General features: G+C 43.9%; 1 protein-coding gene across 3 annotated transcripts in view; it reads right to left on the reverse strand.

Annotated features, from left to right (window-relative positions):
• The window catches only part of zcchc7 (zinc finger, CCHC domain containing 7), a 34,506-nt gene that overhangs the window by 7,287 nt on the left and 14,259 nt on the right, over window positions 1–12,960 (reverse strand). For all 3 annotated transcript variants that reach the window (XM_057034983.1, XM_057034982.1, XM_057034984.1), the window contains exons 4-7: window positions 7,061–7,107; window positions 6,822–6,959; window positions 6,564–6,734; window positions 3,986–4,021 (exon numbers count right to left, since the gene is read on the reverse strand). In XM_057034983.1, the coding sequence (XP_056890963.1) occupies window positions 3,986–4,021; window positions 6,564–6,734; window positions 6,822–6,959; window positions 7,061–7,107 (392 nt within the window). The remainder of the gene's footprint in view (window positions 1–3,985; window positions 4,022–6,563; window positions 6,735–6,821; window positions 6,960–7,060; window positions 7,108–12,960) is intronic.

Raw genomic sequence — 12,960 nt, forward strand, 5'->3', positions numbered from 1 at the left:
TTAAAACCAAGTCTGAACCTTTGAATTTGTGAGGAGCAGCAAAAACATCCTCACCTCCCAAAATCCTCAGCTCCGTCTCAAATATGTCGTCTTCCTGGGTGAACCATTTTGAAATCTTGTTTGACCCATTTTAAGACATTTAAGCAGCAAGAAGGACAATTGTCCTTTTCCACTAGGTGGCGCTCTGGTCTTAACTCTGCTTGTCTGATAAAAGAGGATGAAGCCAGTGAGGAGGTATGTATAAAGGCAAGTAATAGTGCATTAATGCAGCCTATATGTTTAGCAGGCAATTTTAAGCCTTTCCTGTCAACCTTTATGTGTCCATCCATTTCTTTCAATCCTTAGGATGATATTCTTAACGTTCAGGCCCAATTCAAGAAATCATTCTGTGTTGCGGGGCTGCTTTTGACTCTGGTCGTGTGTGCTGTATTCATATAGAGGGAGGTGATGGTGTATCCTGGGACAGGCTCAGGAAGCAGCGGCAGCAGAAAACTGATGGATGTTTGTGTCAAATGTCCAGTAACCTGGAAGAGCTCTTTAAAAAAAAAAAATCTGTTTTCTGCGTGTCATCGTTGGGGCTCATGTAAATTCTGACTGTAAACATTTTCTGAATATTTTTTGACAGATATTGACAGACACATCGGGAATGTGGGCTGTTTGCTTTACTGGCATGATATCTTGAAAGAAGATTTTTACTGCTGCTCAACCACCTAAAAATACAAATTGCTATATATATATATATATATTCGACTCAGAAAATTAAGAGTTTCGATTAGCACACAGTACTGACATTCATCAGAAATCAAACGGGCACGATGCAATGTGACTTTTTTTAGAGGTGCCACTGAACTCACTGAGAAGATGTGATTGAAAAAGCGTCTGAACCGTGCAGTTGTTTTAGCAGCATCACACCTGTTCTGATGTGGATGCAACGGAGAAATAATGTAATAAGGCTGGCTGATGGAAGCCATTAAAAATATATCCACTTCAGTTTTGATGGATTTAATACCATTATTTTATTCAAGAATGTTCTGGATCTACAGTATCGTGATAAACCAAACAAAGATAGGAGGTCAACATATGGCCTCTCGGCGGGAAAAGGAGTGACTCCGGTCTGTGAAGCTGTACACAAATAGGAAGTAAAACCAAGCTGTCTGTGAAAGGGTGCATGTTTGTGTCTGTTCACGTGTGTGTGTGTCTCTGTGCGTGCGTGTACGTGTGTGTGAGTCAAAAAGTAACAAAAAGAGAAAAGAGGGGGGTGTTACAATAAACCTGTTCTTTGATGCAAGTCTCCGCGTGTATATGCTACTGTGGCTGTGTAAAATGTATTCCAAATCACGGGACCCCAGTGTTTGACTCAATTTTCAAACATCTCCCCTATATACAGTGCATATTTCTTAAGGATGTATGTAGCTATTTTTGCGAGGTCCATGTGTGTCGGTATCTTACTCTCACAGTAAATGCCCCAGAGCTTTGTGGTCTATACTATGCGGTTTAAAGAAGTTTGTTAGTCAGGGGCCAGGTGCAGGCAGACAACACACACTGTACACTCATGGAAGATAAACGAAGTCAACACACACACACACACACCCACACCCACACACACACACGGAGCGAAGGATAAATGGACCCAGTAGCAGGGAGGTCTGACAGAATGCCTTTTCACACCTGGCTGAGCCCAGCGGAAGGTGACAGAGTCACATCTCCCAAAGCACGTACATATAACGCACACACGCGCACTCACACACGTGCATGTGCACACACACACACACACACACACACAAACACACACACAGGGGAGTTCAGGGTCATAAACAGCATCATGAATAAAATGAGGCTGTCTTAAACAGAAGGAGTATGCATGTGTGTGTGTTTGTGTGTGTGTGTTTGTATGTGATACAGAAAGCCTGAGCGGGCCCCTAACCCCATGCCAGTTTGGATCTGTAACGACCTTCTGTTCCCAGCTCTTAAATAGCTTAAATACTTCAATTAGACCTGGGTCACAATCCTCCACCCGTTAAAGCACACCGTCACAGACACACACGTGCTACCACACAAACTCTGGTTTCATCATCGCTCTCTGTCATTAACGCTTTCTCTTCCTTTGCCACTCTAAACGGTCACCTATAGAACATCAGCAGCCACCATGAGCAACAATTAAATCTGAACTTCCATATTCTCTGCCAACATCTCCCCTGGAACTCCTCTGTCCTCCTCCTCCTCCCTCTTCCTCTCCTGCCGTGCTATCCTAGCGCTAACGATGCTGCCTTTTCATTAGACAGCCCCTGCTAATTAATCTCCATAGAGGAGAGTGACAGACCTCCCTAAACACACACACACACACACACACCCACACACACAGTGCATGCCAAGATTCATGCAAACACACCGTCTTCTCGCACTCTCTCTTCTGCTCCCCTGTCCCGAGTGGTGTTGGCAGCCCATTTCATGCTTTATCACGTCTTTTAATTGACAAACAAGCTGCTCTTTTCTCTTAGGCTGAGGTCTATATCACCACCACACTAAGATGTGCGCGCGTGCGCTCACACACACACACACACACACACACACACACATTCAGAGAACTGAGTTATTTTTTTCAAATTTTGGATAAACACACAAGTAAGTAAATGCATCCCCACTGACATATGGCCTATGTGACTGTCACACAGCTCTCTGCTCTTTGACATGCCGTTTCTACGAGCGTGTGCACGCGCACAGATGTCACACGTGCATTTAGGTTGAAAATGCAAAAGAGAAGAGGGAAAGAAAGAAAGAGTTTCCCATCACTCCTGGCACTTCTCTAATCTTCTCAGCTGTTTGTGCCACCATGGTTCACTCATCTCCTGCAGACCAAAGTCAATACCAATCACAGGCACGTTATTGATCTGGAGTGATCGTGTCACACCTCTGCCTCCAGTGTTTGTGCAAACTTCTGTCTTTAAAATACAAATGATAAATGACCTGTCCAATTAGTTGGGGCAATAATATTCCACTGTTCTTCATCAATATCAAGTCTGATTATCTGATGCTCTCATTGTTGATGTAATGGTAAAACAGTACTATTTCCTCGTTTTAGTTGATGAAAAATCACATACCGTATTTTCGCGACCATAAGGCGCACTTAAAATTTGTCTTAAATTTTATACAGTACCTTATACAGTACTGCGGTGCGCCTTATGTATGTTAAATACAGAAATAGCACCCGTAACTGAGAGTGCGCCTTTTAATACGGTGCACCTTATGGGTGCGAAAATACGGTATATAACATTTTTGTATTTTAGTTGAATGGTTTTTGGTTTGTTGGAACCTTCACAGTCCTGCATATAAAAGAGGGTGATGTTCCGTCAAACTATTGGAAAACGTTCGTTATTGTGGGAGGGCATTTAATCAAATTCCTCAACTAATCCATGTCTTCCTGAGCCGGATGGAAGTCCTGCATAGGTACCTGCGGGCCTGGGGGTGGGGTGGGTAGGCAAGGCTGGGTAAGCTGACCCTTTCTGTCATTCTCTGCTGTGGTCTTTCTGAAGTGCACACAGTCTGAACATTCATTTATAATCAGTTTAGGAGACCCCACCAGGAGAAAAGTGCAGCTGAGAGTCATTGTGGCACAACAGCCCCCCCTATTTACCTGATCTCATAATAAGTGTGAATAAACTCGATTCAAACCAACAAAGTGAATTTGAAATGCTGCAACTGTGTTAAATTAAGAGTAATAGTTCTGAAATGAATGCAATAAATGCACATCAACTCCTTTAAATAAGTTGGAGATCATTCACCAAAAAGGGACGTTTCACAGGTTAGATTATTGGATGTCCAAAAAAGGTTTGAGAAGTAAGAATAGCCAGTGAAAAAGAATGCAAACAGATTTTAATTTGATTTTTCTGCTCTAGAAATGTAAATCATTCACATGTTGCTTTTGACAAAATGCTTACCGTACAAACAGAAATATTTTTGGCAGGTGTTGCTTTTGCAGGATACTCACGGTGATGTGATACTGTCTCCAGATCTCCGGACAGACCTAAGAGGAAGCAGCAAACAGATGTGATCAATAAACAGACAGACATTTAAAGAGAACACAAAACCTTTAGGCAGATGTATTAAATGACAGATAGGTGGCTCTCTCTCTCGTAATTCAAACAGTCAGTAAGTAAAGCAGTCAGTCATCTTGTCCCACTGTGGCTAAAGCATTTTCTTCGGGGCTTTGCCACGCTGTTCTTTAAGCGTTCCAACATCCTTCCCCAACCGCCGCCACTTTCCACTGGGAAATTGAAAATGCCGCAGTCGCCGCGGGCAACAAGATTTATCTACTTACACACCTACTGAGTGAGAGGGACAGACAGCAAATGAGAGGGAGCTGGGTCTGTTTCATGGGGATGGCTAGGTTTTATTAAAAAACAACTATACAACATCAGACGCAAATGTACAATTAACATGCAACAAACTTTAAAAAAAAAGAGAAAAAAATAAAGCAGCCTGTAAGTTCCGCTTAGAACTGTGGATTCATCTGTGTTGTCTGAATTTGAATACAGTGATGATAGATCTCGGCAGCTGCATCTTCCAAGAACTCTCATTTTAGCTTTCTGTCCCCCCCCCCTCCCCCCACCCCCCACCCCCCACCACACCCACTCCTGCTCCCTCCCTCCAGACCACCAGGATAGTGTGTTGTTGTCGGGGGGGGGGCGACAGGCGAGGCGAGCGACACACTCGCGCTCCATCAACCGTCTGTCTTTAATGAGAGACACAGAAAGACCCAGGGGACGGAGCCCCAACTCTCTTTCTTTTCAGAATACACACGCTAAGATCTACAGTATAATTTGTCAGCATGGGAGGGAGAGTGGTGTGTTTCAAAAACAAGCTAATTACAATAGTATATAAGTTTGCACCTTCGTTTGCTGTTGCAACAGTATGTAAATCAGAGGAGAAACTGTATGTGAGAATCTGGAGGAAAACTGAGTGAAGGAGAGAAGATGAAAGAGGGAGGAAAATACAGGCTGCGTGTCCTGGTCTCCCCTCTCCCTCTGGTGTTCACCTGGTTACTCATCCATTACACAGAGCAGAGTACATGAGAGGGAGAGAGGGCGAGAAAGGGAGGTGCCGAGTGGGAGGGGGGGAGCGAGAGAGAGAGAGAGGGGGACTATACACCAACATGCACACTGGCTTTTTCCCCATTCTGTAACATTAGTGCAAATGGGCAAGGAAATGAATGCTGCGCTGGAATAATTGTCATTGATGGTCATTAGATTCACCCTTCAAAGCTGACATACACACAGTTACCCAGAGACCAACTCACACACATGTGCAAACACACACACAAACATGCTTACAGCTGGAATATGCAGCATGGCAGAGACATAACTGAGCAGTAATTACTGAAGTGTATCAATTAATGTGAACAGCAGCGTTTGCTGACCCTGATCACCCTTTACCAGATTGGTATTACGAGTAAAAGAGAGAGACGTTGAGAAAAAGAGGTGGATTTGAAAGGAGGATTGAAGAGGACAGGGCATGCACATTTTATACAAGTGATGGGTGCTTTCATAATATTTCTTATATTACGGATTGTTTACAATAAGTACCACCTTCCAAGATGACTGATTAAGACATTTCCATATATTTTAAGCTGTAGCAGTATTTGTGATATATTGGTGTGATTGTGCAGAAAACAAATCAAATCAGATTTTTATTTATATAGCGTATTTTACAATCAAAATTGTTTCAAGGCACTTTCCAGAATCTCAGGGCCTAACCCCAGACAAGCAACAGAGGCAAGGAAAAACTCCCCTTTAACAGGAGGAGGAGGAGGAGGAGGAGGAGGAGAGGAGAGGAGGAGAGGAGAGGAGAGGAGAGGAGAGGAGAGGAGAGGAGAGGAGAGGAGAGGAAACCATGACCCAGTGGGGTGACAGAGGCCTGTCAGGTGATCATGTTTCTGGACCCTGACAGCCTTGGCCTATAACAGCATAGCTAAGATGTTAACCTAATGATTAGACAACCCCCTAAAACAAAACAAAGTGGTCATAGGAAATAATTTATTACTACAAACGGCCCCAATCAAAAGTTACCATACCTGAAAAAATTCTGGATAATAACCCCACAGGCTGACACACAAAGGTTTAAATAAACTAAGGTTAAGCGGCCACCCTAGACTCCAGATGTGGAACTGGCATCACAGGGGTGTAGCCCAGTTTTGTTCAAGTCCACTGAAACAGCTTGTTACTAACGCCACCAGCCTGCTTACGGTGTGGCAACAAGGTACTACACAAGCCTCACAACTTCTGGAACAAAGTCACCTGGATGGATGAGACCAAGACTTATCAGAAGCATCAACACTGTGTTTCAAGGAGTCAACAAGGCCTAGGACGAAAAGTGCAGCAGGGATGATGCAGGGAGGGAGAGCACAACCGTAGTTGATAATACCTCAGGAGGTCACAGCTGAACAGATCTGGACACGTACAGTACGTGTTAGCTGAGATACACTCTTCACTAAATTAATGAATCAGATTCATCTTTGACAGAACCCTGACAAGCACACACTGATATTAAGTCTTAAACTTTGTACTTACGTCAAAAAAGTGTCCAGTCATGCTGCAGCGGTGACACTGTTTGTGCCAATATGCCCTCTCCGTACATGAATCATAGAGGTGACCCGGCAGGCCACAGTTATTACAGTGCTTATTGGGGCACTGACTGGCAAGGTGGCCTTGGATGCCACAAAGGAAGCAGGCCATCATCTTCTATTTACCCAGAAAGACATAAGACACATCAGTTTGTCCCGCTCACCCAGGGAAATCAGCTGAATATGAATATTTGTGATGGCTGACTTTAGGCTCGGGACAGTTCTTGGACAGATGTCCATACTTGTTGCAGTTTCTGCACTGGACATTCTTGCTTGTGTAGTATCTGTGAGATAGTTGGGGAACAATTGCCCTGGTATCTCTGTCTCTGTTGTAGATCTGAGCCTGAAACACAACACACATCAGCCATGTCCTCATGGTGGCGAGCCCCAATGGGGGGACTTCCTGTCTCTGCAAAATATTGATAAACTGAACTGGCCACCTACCTCCTTGTCTTTGTTGGAGACCAACCAGTCCTCTGGGTCTTCAAGGTCTGTTGGGACATTTAAAACATGTTTAGGTTAAATTCAAATCCAATATTAAGGATTTAAGATCCTTTTTGTTACAGTGGATGCATACAATTGCAGGCTTTACAAAAATAGTTTTTATGTCAGTAGTGACTCGAACAAACCAGCTGAAATGGTCAATGCAATGACTTTTCAACTTTTAAGGAAGTGACATTTCCATTTTACAGAAATGTACTTTCTATCCTAATGAACCAAGTTAACCTTTAATAAAAACGGACAAATTTAGTTTAACTTCCTGTCAGACAGACCCCCCTCCCTCCCTCCCCCCAACACACACACACACACACACACACACACACACACACACACAACACACACACACACACACACACACACACACACACACACACACACACACACACACACACAGAGGGAAGCAGCCTGGCACATCTGTATGAGAGTGGCACTAACAGCGCCCTGAGGGACACCACTGTATTCTCCTCAGGCCCAAAGAGCTGTAACTGACAATCAGCCAGTGTAACTAAGAAGCCCCCCCCACACACACAGTATAAATTATCTGATGATAGCCAAAACCTGCACACTTTTGTAGACTTTCATGATCACGTATTGTACAGACATACTGGCGCATCCACCCCCCTGATTAGCTGGTCGACAGTCTTTAGCCTTTGGACAAACATGCAGCCTTGAGCCATAATCAAATATTACAGCCTCCTTTACTTCTCTCGCCTGCTACGTCCTTATCACAATTCTGCTCAGCCTCTCATTCTTTGCTTTTTGCCTGTGCTCTCCTTTTTCTGGTTTCCGTCTCTTTTTTCTCTTCTTGCCTTCTCCAGCATGGGGGGTGTGGGGTTCCAGAATGACATCCAGAAATGGACTTTAAAAAGGATGGCTATTATTTTAAATTTTACACTTGAATGCAAGTTTATAATCAAAGATATGAGTCAGAAGCACATGGACCTGCTAACACAATGCAGTGACCTCATGTATGTCACTAAGAATTTGATCAAGTCTGGTTGGCCACATCATTTAATGAGCCTGATGGATTTATTTTACTCAAAATGAGGCAAATTATTGTAAACATCGACCCTTTTTTAACCAATTCGTCTTCCATCAGTTCTTCTTCCATTTATGTAAAACCTCACTGTTATGGAGTCACATTTCTGTCAAATCAATCATCAATATCAGAGAATGATTCAAACATTCTAAGCATTCCTATTTCTTTCAGCAACCACAGAACTAACCTTAAAATCGTAAGTTATGCATGCACGTAAGCTGTCTACACAAAAGTTGCTCCAACTCGTCTTCATAGTAACTGTGGTACGTTAACACCGCTGCTTTATTTGTGGTTTTATTTGATAAACTGGTCCATGTCTGTTCCTTTGTTCGCAACAGGAAAGGACTCTGAGATCTGTGGAGGAAATACACAGCAAACTAGCTGCTCACTGTGGTTACCTTTTTGTTCACTATTGTTCTGGGGTGTGTGTGGGGTCCCTGGTGACAATATACATGGGAGTCAACCACTTATCTGAGAGGCTTCTTTAGTTCTGAGAACGAACTGGTGGAATTGGACTTATCACAGTTGTAAATGTTAACCTGGAGGAACAGTTCGCTGTCTATTTAGTATTAGATGCAAGGCTGAGAAGCTTTAATAGGCTGTATGTCCAGAGAGCACCTATTCACCCCCCCCAAAAAAAGCAGACTTAAAAGTGTGTGCGGAAGTTTGTGCGCGTGTGTGTAGATGTTAGTGACTCAACGAAAGTCATTCCCAAAGATCTCCCGGGGGGACTCCTTAAATAAAGAGCAGGAAGCTTTCCCTTAATCTAAGGGCCCCCCCATCTCACCAACACACATAAAGAGTAAAGCTCTTTGTCACGGCCGAGGAATCAAACACATGGGTGGAGGGGTGGAGGAGGGAAAAAAGACAGGGTTAGCGGGTGGGGGGTGTCGTCTGTATGCTGGGTCAAACTATGCTAATCAACCTTGAGGCCCCCGTTCAATTCCAACCATCAGCGCTACTTGTCTGACGAAGGCCCAACTGGGTTGAAGGAGTCTGGAGCTAAATAAGCAGATGGCTTCACCAGGCAGCTGACTGGAGTCGTGAGGCCGCTGCCATGTTAGTTACAGTTGTTCAGTTTTAGCACATCTACAGGCAGAACAGGTAAAGAGAAATGTTAGTAATGCTCCATCATCCGGGGAAATTTAACACAATGACTTGGTAAGAGGGAGAGGGGGCAACGGGGAGGTAAGATCAGGGGAGAGAAGGCGACAGATGCTACCTGTCTGTCTCTCAGATACTGATTACTGAGCGATCGGGACACAAAGGGAGGAGGCAGCGTGCCAGTTCATCACAGTCAGCAGAACAGAGCAAAATAAAGAATTTGTGTGGGCACAACGTGATAGTCCTGTTTGTGTGTGTGTGCGTGCTCTTAATCTGCCCTTTCTACAATTGAGAACAAAAATGTACGTGTGGTTGATGAACCGTGAACACTTGGCTCTCCTGGGGTGATGCGCACATGTGCACAAACATGCACACATAAGAAGGGAATATAAAAAGACCAACTTTAAGGCTTATGAGAAGATGGCAGGACAAGGCGGTTTCAGCCATAACTCCAAGACAGAGCATGTCAAGACATCCTGCCAAGCATGGAGCAGTTGCTCCTGACAACCACACTCAACTGACTGACGCCAATACTATGTATTTCATGCGTACGTGTACAAGTTGCCTCAACCCGCCCTGCCTTTCCTACGTCCCTCTTGTTCCGACACTTAAACAGGCACCTCAAACCTTCCTGCCTTTTGTCTGGACCCATTAACGAACCGGGCGGCAGGAAAGTACACAGGGCCTGGTGGTCAAAGACAGGACTAACCCTCTAATGCAGGGTAAGTTTGACACTGAAGCAACAAGGCCAGATTAGCAACACTATACATGACAATGGTGAGAGAGGGCGGGACTGTGCAGTGTGTGCATGTTCGAATCCTTCCTTTATGACATCAACCTTGCCCTCAGCAAGGTTGAGTCCATGTCTCTCTCTCTCTCTGTCTCTCCCACACACACACACACACACACACACCCCCCCCACACACACACACCCACACACAATGTAGTGTTTCACTGCTCTTTTGTGTAGCAGAAAAATCTGGCTAAGGGTGTAAAACACAGCAAAGAGAGCCGAATAGTGAGTGAGATGAATGACTGCAAGGAAAGTGTGAGGGTGGGGGAGAACAGCCATCAGTATGAGCCAGAGCAACAAATTAAAAGGCAACAAAAGAGAAACTGGCTGGGTATCAAAGCCACCAACAGCAAGTTCATCCAGGTAGAGGAAAGACTGACTGATTGCCAGAATAGGGGGAAGGGGGGTTTGGTCAGAACAGGAAGTCCAGCAATGACTAGATCAGTAGTTCCGCAGGATCAAAGCTGTTTGACATCAACCTTTAAGGTGGCCTCAAAAGTTTTACTGTGATCAACAACATAACATACTAAACGAATAACCTCAATCACATGACAAGCTAAAACAATTGCTCAACATACTGATGAGGACATGTGAGTTTGTTCAGAACTTTGATGATCACGGAACAGCTGTGATCAAACACTTGCAGCTTAATGAAAAGGTGAAACGCCACCAGATGCCATTGCCCTGGTCCTGTTGAATAGGCCGTGTTGGGCCATCACATATTTCACTGGAGCCCCCTTGTCCCACATGACAAGCAGAGGCTTCACCCCCCCTACCAGACCTGTGTGACCTCCTCTTCACCCTGAAGGCAGTCAGAGCAGGGCAGGTGGCCAAAACTGTCACTCACGGCACTGCTGCCACACGGCAATACCACAGACACCAATTACCACACAGCAGGGGCGCGGCCTGGCAACCGCATGGCAACCGCATGGTCCAATCACTGTACACAACAACCGGGACCAGAGTATGCCAAGGCGGCGAGCCAGGCTGCATATGATAATATAAACATGTTCCAGTTTTAAAAAAAAGAGACGAAACCATGCTTCTCTTCAGGTTTGACATGTCATCAGCATATTTTAATAATACCCTCCCCATTGTACAATTCATTTTCAGCACTGACCAAAATTCCAGATAGCGTCTGTTGATTATCATTGCGGCGTATTAATCAATGGTAAGTTTAAACTGAAAAAAAAATCCAATTTTATTGTAGTGCATTTAATAGATCTTTAATCGCTTTGATTCACAAAATGGCACGGGTGACAGTATTTCTATATTATGCAATACAGAGGGAATTGTTTAAAAATATTATAACAAGAAAACTCTATAAGTAGATGAGCCAAAACCTCCCCTAAAGAATATAGAACTAATTCATTATCATGAAACAAAGCTGAGAACAACGCCTGATGAATCAATTAGTTGTATAACTTGCAGCATATTGTAATTCTGAGAAGAAACATTAACTTAGTCGAGCAAAATAAACTGATTTAAATAATTTTCTTGTCTAAGACAGAAAAACAAATCAAACAATTCGCCTGTTTACCAGGTGGCTTGTAGGAGAAATTGTAAGGAAACATTCTCATTATTTTTTGACATCCCAATAAAGCATAAAACTGTTGTTGACATTGTATCTAACCGATCTGTTGAGGGAACAATATCAAACAGCGTCAATATGGTTCTTAAAAACGTCTGTTTGCAGAAAGATCACCCTCCAGTACAAAAGTAAATCAACAAGTGTATTTTAGGGCTAAAGTAACATTCATGTGTCCATAACATCCTGCTGATGAAAGTTACTACATTATTCAAAAGGTCCTTTTTGTCTTCTGGAGCAAATAGACAAACACCCAGTGTGTCAGGGGCAAATATATTTTAATAAAACCAGTGAGTTGCAACCTCAATTTCATTTTGATGAATTTCCTCCAGCGGGAGTGAGCCAGGCTGTGGGCGGGAGGGGAGAAAGGCGGGAAAGAGAAGTGTGGGGATGGGGGCTGGGAGGCAGATAGAATTTTCATGATTGGTATTTTTGTTATTATACAGGAAGGAAAAGACGGAGGGAGGGCAAACTGCATTGGTTAATCTGAGGCATTTTACGGAAGGCTCCATTATCAGGCAGGTTGGGCATGTCGGGGGGGTTATTTTTTCAAGGGATCTTTGGCCCCAGTAATTAAGCTCCATTCAGCAGACCCTGTTCCCCAAATTAAAAATTTGTCATTAAGTGGAATTTACCATAATGCCCTTTTATCTGCTGGCGCTTCTGCGTACCTCAAAGTGCCTGTGCATGTGTGTGTATATGTGTGTGTGCGTACGTGCACCAATAACATGGTAGACTGTGGTCACAAGCACACACACAAATCCAGGAGTGCTCTTTCATATAGACACAGAGGAGAAAGGGAAAATTGAATAACTGAAATACTGAACAGCTATAAAAATTAAAATGCAAGAGGAAACAAAACACACACACATGCGCGTACACACCAACCTCAATCCCATCAAATCCATAGCCTTTGGGGTAATTAAATAATGGTGCTTTAAAGTTTTAATTTAGATTTGATTTTTTTCCTTCCTCCTACTGTATGCCCCACAGGAGAGAGAGAGAGAGAGAGAGAGAGAGAGAGACACACACACACACGCACGCACGCACACACACACACGCACGCACACACACACACGCACACACGCACACACACACACACACACGTGAATGCGCAAGAAAACGAAGTCACAGTAGGTTTCTGCTTCATCTAGTGAGATAGCCCTTGACGAGCCGGGCACACTGGAGGACAGAAAGAATTATTGAGCAGAATCTTCGTCTCTACAGACCTTATAAAACAATACAATTATTAGTCCTTAATTAGAGCAGCCCCTCTGTGGGACAGAGGACAGACAAAGAACAATAGAGGATTAGAGCAG

Source organism: Takifugu flavidus, chromosome 6, assembly GCF_003711565.1.
Source record: "Takifugu flavidus isolate HTHZ2018 chromosome 6, ASM371156v2, whole genome shotgun sequence".
Taxonomy (NCBI): Eukaryota; Metazoa; Chordata; class Actinopteri; order Tetraodontiformes; family Tetraodontidae; genus Takifugu; species Takifugu flavidus.